Source organism: Drosophila grimshawi, unplaced genomic scaffold, assembly GCF_018153295.1.
Source record: "Drosophila grimshawi isolate 15287-2541.00 unplaced genomic scaffold, ASM1815329v1 contig_1006, whole genome shotgun sequence".
Classification (NCBI taxonomy): domain Eukaryota; kingdom Metazoa; phylum Arthropoda; class Insecta; order Diptera; family Drosophilidae; genus Drosophila; species Drosophila grimshawi.
Window position 1 is genome coordinate 338,125 of NW_025062489.1, and position 22,549 is coordinate 360,673.

Below are 22,549 nucleotides of genomic sequence, written 5' to 3' on the forward strand. Positions count from 1 at the left end.
AGTTCTACTATTGAAATATAAAAAAAATCGAGTATTTCTCATATATCGTTATTGTGGTCACACTACACACACAAATGTCTCGGGCATAATAATCGATTGCTATCGATATTATGTCATCGTTTCAAACAAGTTGGCAACAACGCTTGTAACTGCCAAAATGGCGCGTCTGTTGTAAATGCTTTAAAATTACCACAATTACTATATGTATGCTTGTTAATGCTCCTGTTGTAGTTACTCCAATTTGTTTTTTTTTTGGTTGTGGCCTTCTGACCCAAATACCACTTGCAATGGCAGCAATGACAGCCACTAATGCGTATTTGCAGTTTGGCATTACTTGGCGACATGTGTGTTTACGTTGGCACAAATACTAAATAAAATGCAACTTTTCCAAAACTCGAGCAACATATGCGGCTGGATTGTGCGAACATACATATATGTGTATGTGTATGTGTGCCTTGGCATGTTTGTATATGTACATTTATGTATGTCATGCATATATGCACATACATACATTCATATCTTCGTATGTACATCTATAATGAAACTGTTTGTGTGTGTGGGTGTTGGTGTGTATGTGATCCCATGTAGCTTTTCATTTTATTTATGCATAAACTTACTGAGAAAGTTTCGCGCATGCTGTAAAACTGGTTAGCAGCAAAAAGTTGCTTTCGTATTGAAATTTTGTGCCACCCACCCACGCCACATGTAATAACATATCGATGCTGCTTTTTCAAAGTGTAACCCACTACCCAACAGCAGCATCCCCTCGTCCACACTAGGGGCTTGCATTGCTTTCCCTTGTGGCTTCGGCGTCTGTTGTGCCGGGGATTTGCGCCGGAGCCGCCGAAACGTGCCGGTGCACATGCATCAATTTGCCTTGGCAGCCACAAGCCCCAAAAACCTAGCGAAACCTACCCCCAAAACAGTTCCCAAGCCTCCACAACTCCTCCACTCTACCACACAACCCACACACACGCCAACTATCACACATATGCACATACATACATATATAATATATCAGTTGCATTTGCCTTTAAAGCTGCAGTCCCTGAACTTGTGTTGTGCGTTATTCAGGAAGTCTCTGGCTAAGTAAATTGATTCATCATAGTATCAAATGCTAGCAATAGGCTCCACCTATTTACATACATACATGGTACACACATACATACATTGTAAATATATGTATATTTTGTAAATATTTTCACCATAAACAGCCATTTCGTTTGATTAAAACAGCCGCAACATTTAAATATATTTACTTACACACACACGCCGACGAATACATGCATAAGTATATATATTTATGTACCATAAATTATGGTCAACATTTATTGTACTCTGTTCCGAAGAGGATGTAGAAGTCTATATAGGATTTTTTGTTACAGAGGAAGTCTCGAATATATAAAAAGTTTTTGGATACACATTTTCCGACCAAGTTTTCGTTTTTTCACTTTGAAAAGTATAATTCTGTGAACAATTATTATTTTTGTTAGTTTAGAGCTCATGTCCCGAATATATTTGCCATTTCCACTTATGACTTCATTAATTGCCAATATATTTATTTATTTATGCATTGGTTTATGGCAATGAAATTTAAAATCAGAACCGTATCAAAATTTTTGTAGTCAAAACTTCTGTAAAATTCGCAACTATATAAGTGATTGAATGATTTGAAAGATGTTTTACACTGGCAACAGATTATTGCGCAGTCGAGCGATTTGAACAGCAAGTGCAATTCGTTGTTATAATTGCTGTTAGCCAAAATAATTGCAACCAACATTTGTTGGTCAAACTAACTTTGCTGGCGGGGAGAGCAGAGATTGCGGATAGCTCGGTTTCTCAAACAAACAAACAAACATTTGTATCCCCATGGAAAGGTATGCATGTACACATGTCCATATGTAAAGTATGTATATATCAATATTTATATATTATAGATCAGGATAAAGTCAATAGAGCCATGTTAATGAATCTCTCGGCTAACAAAATATGTAATTTGTGTCTTTCGAGCATAACACGTAAGAATATATATGAGATCGCATCCGTATACCATATTTATTTAATTTTCTCAAAATTAATGTGCTCTCATACAATATTATTCACAATAATTCTATTGCAACAATTCGAGTTATTTACAAAACATCATACAAAAAAGAATTTTAAAAAATTTACAAGCCTGAAAAAAAAAGATTTTTGCTTTCTTATTGTTTTTGTTGCAGCCTGCGTGGGCTGATTATATAAATTACTTGTACGCCAAACTGTACCTAATTGTGTATGTGCAACGCACGTACATACACACGCACACAAAAAGCTGAAAGTAGTGACAGAAGTGCGCACAGATGTGTGTATTTAGCTCTACCCCAATCATGCATGCCAAGGTGAAAAAAAGGCTCAAGGCCGCCAGCAACAGCACTTTAAGTTTCACACACAAAACACAAGGGACAGAGAGGGAGAGGGAGAGTTGGTGAAAGAGAGGGGGTGGGTTGTGCGTGCGAGTGTGTGTGTTGTAGAGGTGCAAAGTAGTTGCCACTTAAAAATCAACAAAAAAGAAAAAAAAGCAACAACAAAATTCAAACAAACTAACGGGGGCCATGCTTTTGTCCATTGACAGTAGCGGATCTGTATGGAATTAAACAAGAACCATCATCGCATATGGATATGAATGAAAAAGCTAAATGAGCAGGTCTGCTGCTCCTGTTGTTGCTGTCGTATGTCATGACGCTGCTTTTTGTTTTCGCTGAATTCCAGGTAAATGTCAGAGCCATTTAATTGGTAACGTTATCAGAAGACATACAAAAAAAAAAAAAAACAAAAAAAAAAGGGCGAGCAGGGGTCTGGGTTGGGTTTGGTATAGGGTGGCTAAGAGTGGGGTCTGAGCACAATGTGCATAAATCAGCAGGAAAAAATAAACCATTTGTCAGGCGAACAAGCTTATACACATAAATGCACATATACAGATAGGCATACACATTGTCAAATTGACAAAATATAAAAGGGACTGCAATTGATGGCCAAGAAATGCACAGACATACCCAATACCTATACATAAACCTAGGAAGGCATCAGTGACAGACAAATAACAACAACAGCCAACAAATAGGCAAAAAGAAAAGCGTCGCCAATGCCTAAAAATCTGAAGGCAAAGACAAAACAAAAGAATGAACGGCTATCTAAGTCATATCAAAGACTACATACCCTTGTAGACCGTATTCAAATTGCCGATATCCACATTTTATAGTGGTTGAATGACCATGATTTGTTCTCTAATTGTTAAAAGCATATTAACATGCGCATTGATTAACTTTGGTTACAAAAAAAAAACAAAAAAGTGTTTAATATAGGAACTCTGCTCTCAACAGATTCTTCCATTGGAAGCTATATGAGAAATTAGTTCAATGTCAATAGTTATTGCCCAGATGTAAGACACATAAAAACATGCATATTTGTTAAGTTTGATTTGGATACCTTGGTAACCAAAAAATACTTTCATACAAGCGTTAATCGATCGACCAATCGTTCCTATGCCAGATATGTGATGATATAGTGTACGACAATTGAATTATAATACTATTTTGTTATTTGTTATTAACACATCTCACGATGCAATCAATGCTACTCTTGAAAGAAGAGGCCTGGACCATACCACCAGCAGATGGATAATGGCACTGCTACGGTCCAGACAAGCCACGGCATCATTACATGATAGCACTGTAACAGTCCTAACCACCAAAGGCTGTCCCCAAGGGGGGGTGTTGTCTCCGCTACTCTGGAGTCTGTTAGTAGACGAACTACTAAACAGACTTGCCAACAGTGGTATTCAATGTCAAGGTTATGCCGATGACATTGTTATCATAGCGCGAGGCAAATTTGAAGAATCACTCTGTGACATAGTCCAGTCAGGGATAAGGATAACGTATGACTGGTGTAGGGAGGTTGGACTCAACCTAAACCCTACGAAAACAGTCATCGTTCCCTTTACCAGACGACATAAGTTACAGAGGATGAGACAAATATGGCTCTCAGGGACCCTACTAGAAACAAGTAGGGAGGTCAAATACCTGGGAGTCACTTTTGACAGCAGACTTAACTTTGGTACCCATGTGCAAAACACGATATTAAAGTGCTCCAGGGCGCTTTATACATGTCGTAGTATTGCCGGCAAATCATGGGGAACATCACCAAAAATATTAAGATGGCTGTACCTGATGGTAGTAAGACCCATGTTAACCTATGGGGTGGTTGCATGGGGTGACAGGGCGCGGATGATCACCGTGAAGAAACAACTACAAAAGTTGCAAAGAATGGCCTGCGTATGTATGACAGGAGCTATGCGCACCTGCCCTACAATGGCCCTTGAAGCCTTAATGGAGCTCACACCACTCCACGATATCATAAGGCTCAATCAGAAAGCTACGCTTCTCAGGATATCAGCAGAAGGAGTTGGGGGCAACCATATCCTAAGCCACAAGGATGTGACGCAACCTAGGGACGAAATGGCAGCCGAATACATATTCGACCGAAATTTCACAGTTCGTATGAGTAGTAAAAGGGAATGGACAACTCTGGATGAAGTCCATCCCATGAAACCGCACACCATAAAATGGTACACCGATGGATCACTCACGAATCAGGGCACCGGCCTTGGAGTGGTGGGTCCTTGGGTAGTTTACCATGAATCCCTGGGAACGCACACCAGCATATTTCAGGCTGAGGTGTGTGCGATAGGGAGATGTGCGGACATCAACATAGAACGTAACTATCGGAATACGGATATATCCATCCTATCCGATAGTCAAGCAGCATTGAATGCTATAATGGGGACTAAGATAACATCGAAGGTAGTCCATGAAGTTCGTTCAAAGCTAGACCTGCTCGGGACTCACAACAGGCTCACCCTACGATGGGTCCCGCGTCACAGGGACATAGCGGGAAACGAGGCGGCTGACAAGCAAGCAAGAATGGGGGCAGAAAGGCCCCTAACAGGACCAGAACCGTATTGTGGCATAGGGAGACACACTATACGACTGGAACTTAGAAACGAGGAGAGACAGAGACGGCATCAGAGCTGGTCAGAGGCAGTAGGACTCCGACAAGCCAGATGCCTCCTTGGTGGTTATAATCTTGTACGTTTTAAACAGATTATAACCATGGGAAAGAACAACCTTAGGATACTTACCGGTCTATTGACAGGACACTGTAGACTAAGGAGTCACCTGACAAAATTGGGTATATATAGTAGCGATCTCTGCAGGTTTTGTGAAAGAGAGGAGGAATCCTCGATGCACATCCTGGTAGAATGTGTCGCCTTAATTAGAAGAAGAAGCAGCATCCTAGGGGCGCATGTTTTGAATTACAAAGACATAGTAGACCTCAACCCAACAAAGATCCTCACGTTCGTAAGGGAGTTGGGGCTGATGGAAGAGCTATAGGCTCAGAAGGGGGGCACAATAGATCAAATAGGTCGCGGTGCAGCTTCCCCCCTAATAATAATATTTGTTATTAATCGATTCACTAACACTTCGTCAAGGTGAATGTAGTGAATTGATATTCACATGTTTAATATACCTTGACATATTATTGATCAAGATGGAATAATAAACACCCACTATTGTCTATATACAGACACCAATGCGAAATGCGATTGTTGCAGGGCGGTCATTTCAATTCCGGTTTGTAAATAAAAATATTCCCTGCCCTATTTTTTTCTGAACCAGTACCTGTGTCGGTCGTAAAAGCTGAGATCCTATGCATAACTTACATGTGCAAAGTGTGCAAAGCAATAGTATAAATAATTGGAACTAAAAATATGTGCGTTGTGGGACTGATATTTTTTTAACATTCTCAGAACGCATACATTTTTTGACGGTTCCAGAACGCATATATTTATATAAAACAGCAAAGCGTACAACATCGGATTTGCAGCGACATGTTTGATTGACGTGTCTATTGATTAGCTATTTAAAACGCCAATGCGTGCAGCTAGTGCAGCGTCGAGATATATGATTTACATAGTCATTGATAAGCAGCAATCAAACATAAAAAATGACATTTCGTATACACACAAGAAAAGAAGAGTAAAATTTCAAGGAAATTTAAGTTTTATTCAATAATCCGTGTTTCTCCGGAAAAATGTGCATTTCCGATGCCAACAACACGAACGACCACATGAACCTAAACGCCGACTACGGGTCTGGATCTGGACCTCGGTCTTGGTCTAAGCACTAAACTGCGTAGCCATACACCCCCAAAATGGGCGAACTAAGATCCTTTTTTATTTTTTCAGTGCTTGTCTCAACATTTTTAATGTAATCCATTTTGTCATTTGTTTCCTGCTTGCTACAAAATTTTCAATGTAAACACCACGGTCGTTCGGGGACTGTTTAAAAATTACCGCACATATTTTTTTGCTCCAGAAATGACATAATTATACTTCTTGGGATATAAAACTTATATCTGTGCTTTAAGCGATTTATTCTATTCAATAGTTGGATATCTTCTAGTCGGGTCAAAGAATGCTCACTTGTTCGATATGCAGACAATGATATTCAAATATTGGTGTTATAGAATGCTGGAGAGTTGTTTGATATTACAATTAGACAATCAGTATTTGAAAGAAAGAAATTTTCGTTGAATATGCTTATAAATATAAAGTAAAGCTTACAGACCAATGGTAAATGCGCCATTAACTGACTGTCGAGCTGGGCTAAAAATGTAGCGTCTTGAAATAGTTATGAAACGTCACGAGCAAGTTGAGCTCTGGAACAGATGCGGACGATGCCCAAGGCGATTCATATGAAAAGCTTGCTTTGGCCGTTGCTGATTGTAGTCTGAGGCCGCCTGGCTGTTGGTCCGCAATGCACTACGTATGGACTCAGGTGGCTGCATCCTCTCTTCATTTAACTGTCAGCGAACAAAGTCTTTTCGTGCTGGCAAACATCTATTGCAATGGTCCATTGCATTTTGCTCTTCTTCTCCATCAGTCACACTCTGACTCTATGATCCTGTACAAGCTGTATGTATGTATTCCTATGCCATTAATGACGAATTGGATCATATCCGAATGGTCCAAATGGACAGGAATTGTGTCTAAGCTGATATCGCTACTGGTCAACGGTGAAATCTGCTGTTGTGCAAGGACACAAATTTGATAGGAGTAAGCTGGATATAACAGTTAATTCACATTTTACCATTTTTTTATTTTCGAGAATATAGATTTTTGATATTTATGATTGAGAACTGGGATTGAGTCCACAAAATTGAGTAACTGCAGTTCCATAAAAATTATAATTTTTATCCAATAGCATCCATAATTGTTAATAAATACTTTTCCAAAGAAAAAGGACTTCATTTAACTCGACATATGTACTTGCATGTCCATTTGACATGTATTTTGGATAAGATTTCAGTTTTTGACTAATTTTAGTTAATTAATTAATATTTTAATGAAAACTGAAGTTTCCTTTTCAAACGTGATATAACATAAAACAAATTGACATTTATACATTTTGCGTTTGTTTCTTTGTTTAAACTTTATAGCACTTTAAAATTTTTGCTAGACACTGCCGAAATAAGCTGTGAGACACTGTATATACTTCCTATGCATGAGCATTTGAGAATATATTGGTCGGGAATGGCTGAATAGAAAATACCGAATATATTTTCTAAATTCAATTGCTAAATTTAAAATTTTGCATTAAGAGGCCTGCACATTGTTAACATTTATTTTGATATGGAAAGTACTTGATTGGCGTTCGCTATTTATCGATTATCAGGCCGTCCCATTTTTACACATGCACGCGCATATTTATACATACAGAAAATGTTTTCACCTGTTGATAATTATCGCTGCCTTTAAAATTGTGGTTTTGATTGCTATCGGAAAAAATCGGAATGAGAGGCAGTTATCGATTAAGTGAAATAAGATGATCTGCTCGGAGTAAATTCCAAACTTATGCTCTTATGTTCTTTGAGATGCGCGTGTTCATACAAACGGACGGACATGGCTGATCAAGAATATATATATATACATATATGTTCCGGGTTTTATGGCATCCAGGTGTCCATAATGCCACTGCCCGAAATAATATGTGACCATAAATTACTTTTTACTTTTTTACATAACCCGACCTAGCAGGTGGAGAAATCCCAGTTTATGGGGGTCATATAGTCATTTAGGTAGTTAATATATGTACCTGCCATCGGTGTTTGGAATTTTTGAAAAATATTGTATAATTAGTTTATGGCATGCAATTAAAATTTTTGCTAGACACTGCCCGAAATGATCTGTAAGACACTGTATATATTATGGTGGCTGAATTGCATCTGTCTGCCTGTTTAATACATTTGCACAAAACCATTATACACATTTTACTGAGTTTGTTATGCCTTGCCTGTCGAAAGCACCAATATATCGCTCAGACGGCTAGCTATCGGCTCAGGGGTAGTTCGACCGCGATATATTGTGCGGCAAGTTAACAAAAAACTTGTATTATTTTATAATAAAAAAAAACAATGCATTGGTTAGGGCTGATCAGCTTTCTTTGGCTCACTCTGCCGCAGTTAGGCGGGAACAAACTCACAGGTGTGTTGATATAATCCGAGTTGTCTAAGGGTCTCCGGGTTTCGACTTCCTGGTTCCTGAGTCCAGTTGTCCCTGGCGATTTTTTCCCTAATGGCGCCGATGGATAGCTCCGCCTGTTGCTGCCGCCGGTTCGTATGTTTTTATTTTATTTATTACTTTTACTTTTGTTTTATATTTATTTATTTTATATTATCTTTTTTTTTATATCTAATTACTTCATAATTTATTCACAATTAATTTATTTGAATTTCTTTTTAAATAAATCTTTTGCAGCGCATGCGCATGCGGTTTCTTTTTCTCTTTTTTTCTTCCTCCTCCTACATCTTTTTTGAAGATGGTCGCCCATCGATATCCCTCGCCTATCGATCTATCTGCCGACCATTACAAGTTTCAATGTGTTCAGTGTATAAAAGCAGTTCCTCGTACTACGAGCAATTTAGACTAGTTTGGTAGGTTAGTTTTAGTGGGGTATAAATGTATTCAGAGTGCTGTGAATAATTTTCCATGCCGTGATTTATTTAAGGCATCGAAAGTTTTAATTGCGCCTACGTGCGTTTTTATTTCTGCTGCTGCGATGTTGAGGGTTTCAGCTAAATGTTTATTGCATAATGGCATTTGCCATGTTTTGTGTTTATACTTTGACGCCGAAGGTATGTTAGTATATTGGTTTTGTGCCATGTCCCTCATGCTGTCTGTCTGTTTTTCCGTCTGTGTGAACGCGACTTTTTTCGACACCCTTAGAGATAGAGACTTGTAACTTGGAACATATACTGGTCTTTGCCTACGTCTGATAAAATGTAAAAATGGAAGTGCTACGTCCACTAGGTGCTAGGAAATCGATAAAATCGATATTCGCAAATCGATAAAGCCACATATCTCCCACAAGGAAGGCTACAGTCACCAAAATTGGTTAATAGGGTGTTGGCGATGTCCTTCAAAGATCGACATATGCCATGCCTACCGCATCCGCCGCCCCAGGCCTCGCCCATTTAAATTTTAAATGGCTATATCTTCCGTAGTTTTTGAGTTAGAGCCGTTAAATTTGGTAGGTGCAGCATATCACCTACAATTTTAAAGATAGAGTCACCAAACTTGGAAAGTAACTTATTGGTAATCTCCTTTAAATATCGGCATATATACTTACAGATTACACCCACTGCCCACAAGAACATCTGCCCTAGAAATCTGAAATGCGCATATCTTCCACAATTTGTAAGCTAGAGTCACCAACCACACCCACTCCTGACCCCAAAATTCCCAGCAGCCTATATCAACCGCAGTTTAAAAGGCAAACTTGGATAGTATTTCTTGGCTACATCCACCCTGTTATTTGCTACCTGTTATCAGCTGGTATTACTTATGGGATCAAAGTATTTCAAAGTCGGTTACGCCCGACTGCAACGTTCTTTCTTGTTTTTGCAGATTTTATGTTTTTTTTCTGGGTTTTGTGTTTTGATTTTGTTGTTTTTTGCAGTTTTGCTTTTGTTTGGGCACACATCCTTTGAACTAAATTCTTCCGCGTGCATTTCTCTAGTTATGTTTGTGTGTGTGTGTGGGTGTGTTTGGTTGTGTCTGCCTACATTGTTGTATGCAGCTGTAGTAAGTGTTGTTGTTGCTGCTGTGGCTGTGGCTCTTCTTCATCATCGCGGCGCTTTGCAACCCTGACCTGAATTTAATTCTAAAAATTTGGTGCTGAGTTATTGTTGTGTGGCAAATCAGAAACCGAAACACACACACACAGACACCGACTAGGTTGCTCCTACTACTGTCTATGAGTGCTAATTTAATATTTGCGTGTGGCCTTTCTTTTTTTTTTATACTTTGATACCGAAGTACATTGGATTTGTGCAATATCCGTCACGCTGTCTGTCCGTCTGAATGAACGTAACTGTCTTCGACACCCTTAGAGATAGAGACTACAATTTTGAACATATGTATATTGATATACTACGTCCACTAGGAGGCTGGGAAATCGATAAAATTGCTAATTGCAAGTCGATAAGGCCACATATCTCCCACAATTTTAAGGTTATAGTCACAAAAATTAGTTGGTAGGTTGTTGGCGGTGTCTTTCAAACATTGGAATATGCCACTTCCACTCAGGCCCCCCGCCCATATAAATTTGAAATGGTTATTTCTTCCGCAGTTTTTAAGTTAGAGCCGTTAAATTTGGTAGGTATAGGCATATTACTGGTAGCCGGCATTGCTATATGGGCAGTGTCCTCACAATCACACCTTACAAAGTACAACAACAACTCAATTCTATAATCTGACTTAAGCTTAGTAACAATACATTAGTGTGAATTACAAGTATATAATATAATCGTTGATAATCGTTAACATCACTCCAACTGACTTGCTGGAAACATGGCGTTTATCAATTCACTTGTCAGAAGAAGACCTATACGATGTGTCCTAGACCAACTGTCTTTACGGATCACTATTCCTAGACGACTATCCAATGCTCTATTAAGATATCTTAAGCACTCAAGTCACTCTCCTCAATTACCAATTACCCAATCAACTTACAAACTCTCCTAACCTAAGCTATTGAACACTATCCAATTGGTATGTAAGTAATTTATTTATTTATCGATTTATGTTTACACTGCAAATGTTCGAAATTTAATTTTGTTTTTTGTTTTCAATTTCTTTTGGTATCAGCTCACAATCTGTTTGTGCCATTTTATCAACTGCATGTCTTGGGCCAAATGGCTGCTCCATACGTTCTGTCAAATGGATTCGAAAAATGTACCACAGACATAAGAAGCTGCTAAGTCGGGAACAATTCAGTTTTAAGCTCTGGGGCTGCAGGTAGGTACTTGACTATCGTCATGTTGTGCAAGTGTGTGTGTCTTTAATGACCATGCAGTTAGTTAGGCAATGACAATCAACTTAAAGCAGCACCACCTCGTCAGTGTCCCTTCCCGGCAATACCCTTAATCCAGCTCCAGTTCCATCGGTCGACCAGTAGGATCAGAATCCCGATCCAAAACAGAAGCAGAAACTGAAGCTGAAGCACAATGTAAATGCAAATGTAAAAGTACTGGACAAGGGTAACTAGCATACAAAACCAATTTCCTTTTTATGGCAAATGAAATGAAAATTTGAAATGACCACAAAAACGAGTGACAAACACACACACACACATCAAGTGTAGAAAAGTGAGGAGCAGGATGATTTTTAACACAGGAAACGGCAACTCGGACAAAATGCGACATTGCGAAGTGGCTTCATTTATTCAACTATTTTTTGCGTGCTCTTTCTCATTCGCCCTGTCTGTTTAGTTGTCTGGTGCAGCAGAAACAGGGAGCTACTGCATCATAAATAGCAACCACATTAACCAATAAGAGAAGCAGAAGCAAAAGCAGCAGCAGCAGCAGCTTTCAAAACGCGAAATTAGCCAAAAACTGACAAACCGACCAACTGAACAACTGACTGCTGCTCCGCGACTGTCAGCATGAGATTAGATTTGCGGTTAGGTAAGAGGGTGAAGCGAGCACTGAAGAGGGATGTCGGATGGGATGGGTTATGGTGTTGCACCTTTTTTTTGCTGTCTTGGGAAGCCAGAGAGACAGAGAGAGAGAGAGAGAGAGAGGGAGAGAGAGACAGAGAGATAGAGAGAGAGAGGATTTTGGGTCAACAGAGAAATATACCCGCAGTGGCTTTGCGGTGGATTTATTTTATTGTCCAACGCATCAGGCCAACGCACAGGAGAGCCAAAAGGTAGCTGGGGCAAGGGGTGGATGGGGTAACTCTGTCAAGTTGGTGCTCCTCGTCGTCATCAACTGCCGTTGTCTGCTGCACGGTGCCAAGTCGTCTTTTGTGTGGCTTCTCTTGAATCCTTTCGGATGTTACTTTGCTGAAGTTGGAGTTGAGCTGAGATGTCTCCGCTACCATCAGCCCCCAAACACCCGCATCTCATAAAAGGCCATTTTATTTGATTTGATTTAATCTCATAGTCTGTTATGTGTGCTCCTCTCTGCGCCTCTCTCTCGCTCTACCTCTGTCTGATGCTGGAAGATTCAGTGGGTGGGAAAGGGGAGTGTGTGAGTGGGTGTATTAGTAGGATGTTGAATGTCCCAATGTATGCCACTGCTGGTTGGAATTAATTTCATTTGATTTTTATTTATATATGCAAATGAAAATTGATCCGCCTTTTTATTTTTTATTTTGTTGCTTATTTTTTGTTCCTTTTTAAAACTGCATAGAAGAGGAACAGATCAGTGTCTGCAACTGGATTGGCTGTCAGAATTGGTTGTCTTATTTGCTAATTCTGAGTATACATTCATTGGTATTTGAAAATTGCATGTCGATATTTATTGCAGTTCGAAACTAAATAAATAGTCTTAGGCCCACTTATATGTATGTATTTATGAATAAGAGATCCTCTCTTTCCCAAATCAGAGCACGACAGGGCGAATGGAGATCAAGGTGTTTGCGCTATCAGCTTTTTGATAGCTTTGTTATCCAATAATAAGACAAGTATATTTCACGTTATAAACTTTATTTAATATACTTAGACTAGAAGCCAGGGCTTAGTCTTTTCAACAACACTTTGTTTTTGTCAATTACAAGTTTGAAGTGAATAGCTAAACTTTCAACACAATTGTAATCACGATCGATAAGCTACAGTTGCAAAAAACGAATAACAGAAGCCGGCGGCTTAGCGAACGCCCTTTTTCGAGAGAGAGAAAGAGAGCGCTGCACAAATAGAGCTAAACGCTGGCTGCTGCAGCTAAACTACACTTTAGAGAGTGTGAATATGCAACAGCAACTATTTATGTTAAGCCACACAGGCGACAAATTAAATATATATAGATCATTAATGTGATTGTAACTTTGTTGCTGGTGCCACCAACAATTGGAATGGTCACTTCCACGTAAAAAGTGAAAACTGTTGCTTGAGACTATTTTGTGTCTCATTCGATCATTGAATATAAATGATTTGAAATAATTTATATGCTATATGCTAAGGAATATGTTAGTTCATGCTCGTTTACGTTCGGAAACTGAGTTCGCGATTCTCAAAGTTGTAATGGCCGGTGCTAGGAATTTATACATTTGTTATACTCACTTACTGAAGGTATTATAGCATATTGGTTTTGTGCCATGTACATCATGCTGTCTGTCCGTCTGTATAAACGCAACTTTTTTCGACTCCCTTAGAGAGAGAGACTTGTAATTTGGAACATATACTGGTCTGTGCCCGCGTCAGACAAAGTGCGAAATCTATAATCGCGATTCAATAAAGCCACATATCTTCCACAATTTGAAGGCCACAGTCACCAAATTTAGTTGGTAAGTTGGCGATGCTCTTCAAAGTTCGGAATATGCCATTCCCATCGTCGCAGTCTTCTGGTCCCCGCCGCAGTTTTTAAGTTAGAGCCGTCAAATTTGGTAGGTATATTACTGGTAGATGCCTTTATGAACCGAAAACAAATTTAAATGGCCACGCCCACACCTGCGCCCATAATCGCCAAAGACGAAATTTCGTAAAGTGTAAATAGATAAATCCACATATCTTCCACATTTTAAAGATAGAGTCACAAAATTTGGAAGGTAACTTGCTGGTAACCTCCCGTAAAGATAGATAAATATTTTCAGACCACGCCCATACCTTCTGCCGCAGGATCTTCGGCCCGCCTCCCAAAACGGTTATACCTGTTAGTGAAAATTGATTAGACCATATATCTCACACTATTTGAAAGATAGAGTCACCAAATTTTAAAGGTATATTACAAGTAACATCCTTAAAAAATGAGGAAATAAAAATGTTGGCCACGCCAACTCCTGCCCCCAAAAATGATAAAAGCCTATATCTCTTGCAATTTAGGAGCTATAGTTAGAAAACTTAGAAGGTAGAGTACTAAGATCGTCCTCCAACATTTTTTTTGGCCACTCCCGCCTCCAAAAATTCAAGCCTATGTCTTTCGTAATTTTTGAGCTACAGTTAACAAACTTGGAAGGAAGGTTACTAGGAAACATTTCCAGCCATTTTTTGGGACAAGCCCACTCCCGCCCTCAAAATTCACAAAAGCTTATATCCACCGCAATTTGAAAAACTTGGACAGTATTTCTTGGTTACGACCACCCTGTTATTTGCTACCTGTTAGTAGCAGCTTACTTATGGTATCAAAGTATTTCGCAGTCGGTTACGCCAGACTGCAATATTCGCTCTTGTATTTTTTTATTTACACCTGTTGTTGGTGCGATGTAAAAGTAAATAAATATAGTAGTACATTAAAAGTGGTAGATCTAAGAATATGCAATAGTTGTTTTTCAGTACGTGGCCGTTTTTTCTTAGTCGCATGACTTTTATAGCCTTCCGCACCTGAATAAAAATATGCTACATTAAAATTAAGTTAAGATTCGAACACATACTATTAAATTCTAAAGACATGGTAAAATGAGGGGAAGCAAGCGTGTGTATAAGGAGACCTTCAGTGAAACATACTTAGGTCATGGACGGATTGGGTATGAATGCGTGTGTCGAATATCAGGTCAGATTTTGACTTGTAAAGTGACACCTTTGAGCCAGCAACAATAAAAAGACACCATCATTTTTTATGTGAAGTGTATGAGCCGCTCAGACGAGTAACGTAAGTAGCGTATCTTATTTTATTTGATTAGATCCTTGTATTAAGTTGTGCTGCATATCTGTAGGGATCCTTAATTTGTAGTGAGAATCAGAAAGCATTGCGAACCTACGCCACCCCGAAAGAGCTATAGAAATATATAGGGTCCTATTTGCTATTCGCGATCAGGGCTCGAAAGTCTCAATTATGACAGCATTTAACAACAAAGTTATTTTCGCCCAAAACGTGTAGCACATGACCATGGTTGATTGGTTACAAAGTTCGATATAGCCGATTAAAATCGATTGATATATATTTGAGTATGGAGCAGCCCTTTTCAGGCGTTGGTCCAGACCTCGGTTCCGCAAACTGCTGCTGCTGTTCTTGTTCTTGTTGTTGTTGAGCCTATGTGCGTTGCTCTTGTTTTGTTTTTCCTACTCCAGCGTCAATAGTTTCGTTTGTCAATCTGATAATCAAGCTCCATCCAGACAGCGACGATACGGCCAGCTAATACGTCATTCAGTAAGTGGGTCTGCTGGTTTCCTGGGCTAGATCCTAGTCTTGGCTCTGGTTTAAGGCCTAAGACGGCTACGACGCAGCCCACTCTTATATATAAATACGTATATTTATATATGGCGAGTCATGTACAACACATCATCATTTATCAAAGCGTGGCAACAATTCGTAGGCTGACAAGCCACTAGCTCCCTTGAAGCGAACACCCCGCCCATCTCCCTCACCAATTCCATTTATTTGCTATGCTAAACCAAAGCCGTCGCCATTTTCTTTCGGTGCTCATTCGGCGGCTTATCGTTAGGTGGTCCTGTCATGTAACGGTTAAATCTGCATGAAAAATTAATGCTGCTATGTGCTTATGTGTGTGTGTGTGTGTGTGTATGTTTGTGCGTGCGGGTGTATTGGAGAGGGTGACCGTACCTCTATGCTATTGACATTAGTATTGGCCTCTGGCAGCCACATTCCCATTCATACACTCAGAAAAGAGAAACAAAGCAATATTATTTTCGAATCAAGTAAATCGCTGCCAAAATCCGACCTTAATCGACCATTCTATACCAGGGATTGCACCTTTATGTTATATTATATATATTGTGCAATATAAAAATGTCTTATTCTTGATTGATTAAGTACAGTTGATCTCATTTTAAAACGTTGCGCTTCGAAATCAGGAGCTTGATTTCATGGAGCATCGCATTAAGACTTTATTTTAAATGGTATTCCCTGTATTTAGATCATTACCGACCAAATACACATCGACAATTGATTCGTGATTGTTGACTAGGTCTATTCTTTCTATTATTGCCAACGTAAAAGCTTTTTTTCTATTCATGTAAAAGCTCGAGCAAACGTTTGCACAATGCGCTTATGACTTGACCGGCACTGATTTGGACCAGCATTCTTCTTCTAAGTGCATTATTCACATTTGAATTCACAGTTTAAAATGTTTGTATTTATATATATTTTATATTTTTTATTGCCAATAACAAGTATTGTTGAGATTCGTCGCTCTGTGTATGTATCGGACAGGTCAATGCAGTCTTCCGCAATTGGGTATGTAGGTCATGCGTGTGTGTGGATGTTACTAAGTATGCATGTTAGTGTTGTGTGCATATACAGATTTGCCATTAGTAGGTGTGACGCCAGATGTTCTCGTAGGGCTGCTGTCGACGCTGCCGCAGCTGCTGATGCAACTGCTGTTGCTGCATTCTCTGATACGATGTCGATAGGTATTTCTCCGTGGCGTTTTTGTGACCGCCGGCGGGCTCGTGGATTGGTAAATTCTGAGGTCTTCGCTTCTGGCTGGGCTCGACAGGCAGAGGAATCGCCGCTGATTGCCGATTGCCCGTAGACTTTTTACCCTCCCACTGTTGTGTTGCCCTTTTCTTTGTCTGTGGTAACTTCAGCTGCTTTTGGTGCTGCTGCTTTTGGTACTGCTGCTTTGGCTGCTGCTGTCTCGGCTGCTTCGTCTTTGGTTTCATTTTAGCTGGCGGCTTTAGCTTACTCATTGGCTGCGATATCGCGTGCGTTTTAACAGCCTTTGGCAAACATCCCGTTGGTTTACTCAACAGTTTTTGCGGGTGTTGCTGCTGTCGGTTGACGAGTTCGCGGTGTAGTTGGTGTATTTGCTGCGGTTGTTGTTGCTTTTGCTGCTCTCTCTGGCGCAGCTGTTGAGCGTGCATGTGCAACATTTCTGCCCGCATTATCTGCTGTTGCTTCTTAACGGCACGCTTGCAGTCGGTCACTTGACTGGCACTCGCAGCTACCAGATGATTTATACCTTTCAATGACTCCGGCTGTTCGGGCAGCTTTATTGTCATTTTTTGTGGCATTTTCTTTTCGCGCTGCGCCTGTAGCTGCTCGGCTAGTCGTTGAGGTGCCAATTCCAGTCGTCGGCCGGCGTTGCTGCTTCTAATATGAACCACATGACTGGTGCGAGTGATTTTATTGGTTGTGGCAGCTGCTTGGATGCCACTTGCGCAGTACCTGCTTGAGATTAGATTGCGCATCTTCTTGATCTTTCCTTTGTCCAAGTGATGCTGCTGCTGCTGCTGCTGGGTCATTTGCTTGTTCTTGGTGTTGGTCTGGCTTCCGGTCTGCTTTAGGATCTTGCTCCGGGTTTTGGCTAGTCTGATGGACCTTTTTGATTTGGTCTTATTAAGCTTTTTATTGGGCCTTGGCGAGGCATCTATATATCCTGGATTTAGTTGTTCCTGCTGCTGCTGTTTCTGCTGCGGTCGCCGGTTGGGCGCCCGCGGCCCCAGCGGCCCCAGCGGCTCCAGCGGCGTCGCCTTCTTTTTTTCACTGACCAATTGAACGGCCTGTGTCCTTCGCTTTGTCCCCATTACCATCTTTTGTACCTGCTCCTGCTTCTGCTTCAGTTCCTGCTTTATCGGATAGTTCATGCTGCGCTGCCTGTGATTCGTGTGGAGCACATTGTGAAAGCTGAGGCAGTGCGGCTGTTTTGGTATCTGCTTGCTGTCTAGATGCCGGATGCGGCCACTTCCATACTCTTGACGGCGATTGAAGGCTTGAAATTTGACTGGCCCATCTGCAAATTGTATAACCTCAAATCGTCTAATGCGATCGCCGAGCGTGTGGATGCGCATCTGCTCCTTTTGGGCCGCCTGGGATAGACCCTTTAGCTGCAGGCTATCGATAAGTCGGCCTTTGCCGAAGTTCTCGCCAGCTTCGGCTTGGCGGTCGAATCGGCCGGCAAGACATTGCTTCAGTGCCTCATCAACAACCATCAGCTGCGGATCGGCATAGTCGTAGTCAGAAATCCGACTGTGCTGCCGTTGCCTTGACTGCTCAATCTTATTTAGATGATGACGGCAGCTGGGCTGGGGATCTCTCTTTCTGACCTTGTTGTTGTCTGACGCATTGCCCATGCCCAACTCGAGTGTTGTACGCGCCGGTAAGCTCATCGAACGTCCGTGCAATACGCTCAGATTGAGCTGATCAATATCCATTTCAGCAGCTGCCGTTCGCATGTTGCGCCTCTGCTTGTTGCCGGCACCGAGCGAAGTGCTGCTACTTGCTAGACTGCTTCCGAAGTTTCCCCATTCCCGGCTGCTGCCGCGGTACATGCGCAGGCCGCCAGCTGAAAAGGACATGGAACGACGTCGATTGGCCTGAATCACGGTACTCAGTAGATTACCCGAATTGGCATTATTCACCTGTTCGACCACCTGTTTGTGGTTGCGTGGATATTCCAACAATGTTTTCCGCAGCGGTGCTCTATGCTCTTCACACACCTTCAGACTCTGCATTACTGCTGATGGATAAGATTGAAATGTTAATATTTTCAATGTCAAGCTATAGCCAATAAGCAGACAATACATAGAGGCTTCAAATCGACAAAAATGTGCATCAGGTTTTTTCGGTGCCTGTGGGCCCTATTTTACTCAGAAGGCGTCGAAAATGTTGCAGGCTTCGCGTGCCAAGCAACGAACGCAAGTCATTATTTCACTTGCTAAATTGGTCAACAGTTATACCAACCCACTTTACGAAAGGTACACATCAGGTCAAATAACTAAAAAAAAATAATTAAAATCGAATGGCAGCTCGCACACGACAAGACAAGAATAGAGTGTTGCTGTTATCTTTGAACCTGTTCGCACCTTTGCACGCTTGTTCATATAAGGCTGGGTTTTTAATTTACCCGCGAAGTTGTAGCAGCGAAGCTATGTAAAATAATGACTTGGGTTCGCTGCTCGACACGCCTCCCCTGCAAAATTTTCGAGGCGTTTCAGTCTCGGCAGAATAGAGCCCACAGTCTCAGAAAAAAACTGATGTACTTTTTTTTGCCGATTTGACACCTCTATGTATTGTCTGCTTAGTGCTGCAATTTTAGATGGTGATAAATTCTTCCCCAAGGTCTATATAGACCTCATATTACACCGTGAATGATGTTCTTCTGATCAACAAGATAGATTGGCTCTCTGCACCAGAGATCAACGGCCTTATATGCGAACAATCGGACATATATTTAAATGAATAAATAAATTGAACTATATAAAGGGGAACTTCGGTCGACAAGGGTACGTAACTTTTGCTTTAGCACATTCGATATCCAGTAAAAATCTTCTTCGGGAACTGACACGGCGTTCGGTTTCTCAGTTGTGAATCTTTAAAGCTATCAAATTACTATTTCTCAAAATATATATTATTAAATTTGAATTTTGTATCTATCCCTTTTAATAGTCTCCACAACAGATGAGCTCGAACATATTAACATTGTAAGGGATTGATGATGTAATCACTTGTATTTTAAATATCTTTGCTTATATTTATGTGCATATGTACTCACTTGGATTGCAGGCCAGGAAGGAGTTTTTGCGGTCATAGTAGCTCTTTACCGCACTATCGTAAATCTTATTGGTGTTCCGCAATAGCCAGAGATTTTTGCGTCCATTGACACGCATAAGCCGATCGGCTTTCATGTTATAAATTTATATAGCGGCTATACCTCGTCCTTTGCGATATTGATTTCAATGGGTGATTGCTGCCGTTTGTTCTTTGGTGTCAGTGTACTCTATATTTACCGAAACAATTTACTTAGTTCTTTCAGCGCCACTTCACTGTGGAGATCCACGCGCCTTTAACTCAAAATTTTGGATATATTTGTTGTTGTACCAAGTGTGTATAAATTAACTTTTTTTTATCGAACGTACGTCTTTGATATACCTCAGACCTCACAGTAAAGCAAATTTTAAATACAATAGAATAGCCTGCTAAAAAATAATAATTCTAAGTATAGCACACATGTATATTGTGTTATGACAAATAAAATCGGCCTATTTTGATGCTGAGTACGACAATAAATCTTTTAATATTTATATATAAATTATACAGATAAAAATATTTTCCCCTTTACACAAATTTTATTGACCTATAGTCGATATCTTACAAAAGATAGATACCGCATAAAGTAGTTCATACATTTATAAAACGATATAACTATAACCAATTTTGATATAATGTTCAACTCTATTGCCAAAATTGATAAAGCAGATCAATATTCCCCTTGGATACGTAAATACATTGTTTATGAGACATAAAATGTAATGATTTGAATACATCACTCATTTATTTGCATGTACATTCCATTCGCACTCTTATGCCAACTTTGTTCTATGAACATATTATTTCCCGCTCGACATTGATTTATTGGCTACTCGGTCAAGTGGCTAATGTGAGCTGTGTTGGAACAATGTAATAATTAGCCACAGATAACAACACATATACGCATCGGCCAGGTGACTCCGCTGCTTGTTTCATAATGTTATTGTTGCTGTTGTTGTTGATGATGGGGTTGATGAAGGGGTTGATGATGGGGTTGATGATGGAATTGATGATTATGCTGTCGTGTGCACATTGGTGCTGCTGCTGGCTCATCTTGTATACAAGCAAAATTGCAAAAAGTGCTGAAAATATGAGTTGATGCTGTTAACAGCCAGACAAGCACACTCAAAACAAAATTTGAACTAGTATCTTAAAATTTTAACTGTGTGGCATGTGGAACTTTAAGATCTAAGATTTCAAAGAGCCGCCCACTTATAGCGCGCCCTTGCAGCAAGTATGTCAATTTTCTATATTTATGGTAGATTTATTTATTTTTTACTTTTTTGAGTGCAGGTAGAATCGCTGCTGCTAGTTGTTGGGCAGTGGATGTGCACAAATTGGTTTTAATTAAATTACAATGCGTAATTTATGCATTGCTTAGCCCCGATGCTCGTACAACCTCACAGAAAACAAATCGAGAGCAAGCGGCAACTGCACCTGCTACTACTAGTTGCAAATGCCGTTTGGGCATAATAGAATTCAAGAGTTATTGCAGCGTTGTCAGCATAGATGTGGTCTATTTACTAATAGAGCAGCAATGGCCACAACTACAATCCACACACGCAAACACACAGAGTGTCAGTTGCCAGCAGAAGCAACTATTTCGGGTGAAACCAACACATAACAATGTAAAATTTTCAAATTAACTTCATTAATTGGCACATCAATTCGGTTAGTGTCATCATTTACCCCACCGCTACCCCCTACCCCTGCGCACTGTGCTAATTTTGTTGATGTCTTTGCCAGCGTCGACCTCTGACCCTTTTAATACTTTTCGAGTGTAAAGTGAATTTTAGTTTATACCCCAAGAAGAAAATGTTTTCTTTGCGGCACTCACCCACATTGTCCCCCTCCTTCACATTCCTTCTCCCTCTTCCTTATTGTTGTTGCTGCTAAGCTGTCACATTAGCAAAGTGAGGTGCAAATTTTACGAGTGTCCTTTTTGGGCTGACAGCCAGTTTATGTTCCTGTTGCTCTTGTTGTTGTTGCAGGTGTGTTGTCTTTTTTTTTTAATTTGAGTAAATGATGAAAAGCTGTTTCAAGAAGAAATGCTTTCAGCTTTTGCGCTTTTAGCGTCCCGCCTAATTGGGGGCATAGCTGGCTGTTTGCCTAATGCTCTGCTTTCCATGTGCGCTGGCCTCATTAAAATTGACATTCATTGCATTTCGGGCAATTAGACTAATTGACTTTTAACCATGAGCACATGAGAAGTACATCCAAACCCCCTCCCCTCTTTCACTAGCGCCCAATCCATAAGGGTCCATTAATTTTGTAAGCGCAATATGCTTGTTGCACTTGCATAATTTTCAGCGACAAGTGTTCGCGTGGGTCTCACGTAAATCAGATCCGCAAATCATAAGCACAGAGATAGAGAGTGAAGGAGTGAGAGAGAGAGAGAGATAGAGAGAGAGAGAGAGAGAGAGACATAAATATTAATAATGCTCAAAGCCAGATCTTGTAGAGACAAAGCAACCCAATCAAAAGAAATTGAATTAGAGAAATGTGCACTGTAAGCTGTGAAATGTGG

The 22,549-nt window shown here is 40.3% G+C and overlaps 1 protein-coding gene across 2 annotated transcripts; it reads right to left on the reverse strand.

Annotated features, from left to right (window-relative positions):
• Positions 1–16,623: 16,623 nt before the first annotated feature.
• Positions 16,624–20,365, reverse strand: LOC6564587 (putative mediator of RNA polymerase II transcription subunit 26). 2 transcript variants are annotated; one of them, XM_032738374.2, is made up of 2 exons: positions 19,988–20,365; positions 16,624–18,949 (listed from the first exon to the last, which is right to left on the reverse strand). In XM_032738374.2, exons 1-2 carry the CDS (start codon positions 20,118–20,120, stop codon positions 16,803–16,805), a joined length of 2,280 nt encoding a protein of 759 aa, XP_032594265.1. In that variant the 5' UTR covers positions 20,121–20,365; the 3' UTR covers positions 16,624–16,802. The 2 variants fall into 2 exon arrangements, with proteins under 2 accessions (XP_032594265.1, XP_001990928.1); XM_001990892.3 differs by having other exon boundaries at positions 16,624–18,952.
• Between the last annotated feature and the right edge of the window lie 2,184 nt (positions 20,366–22,549).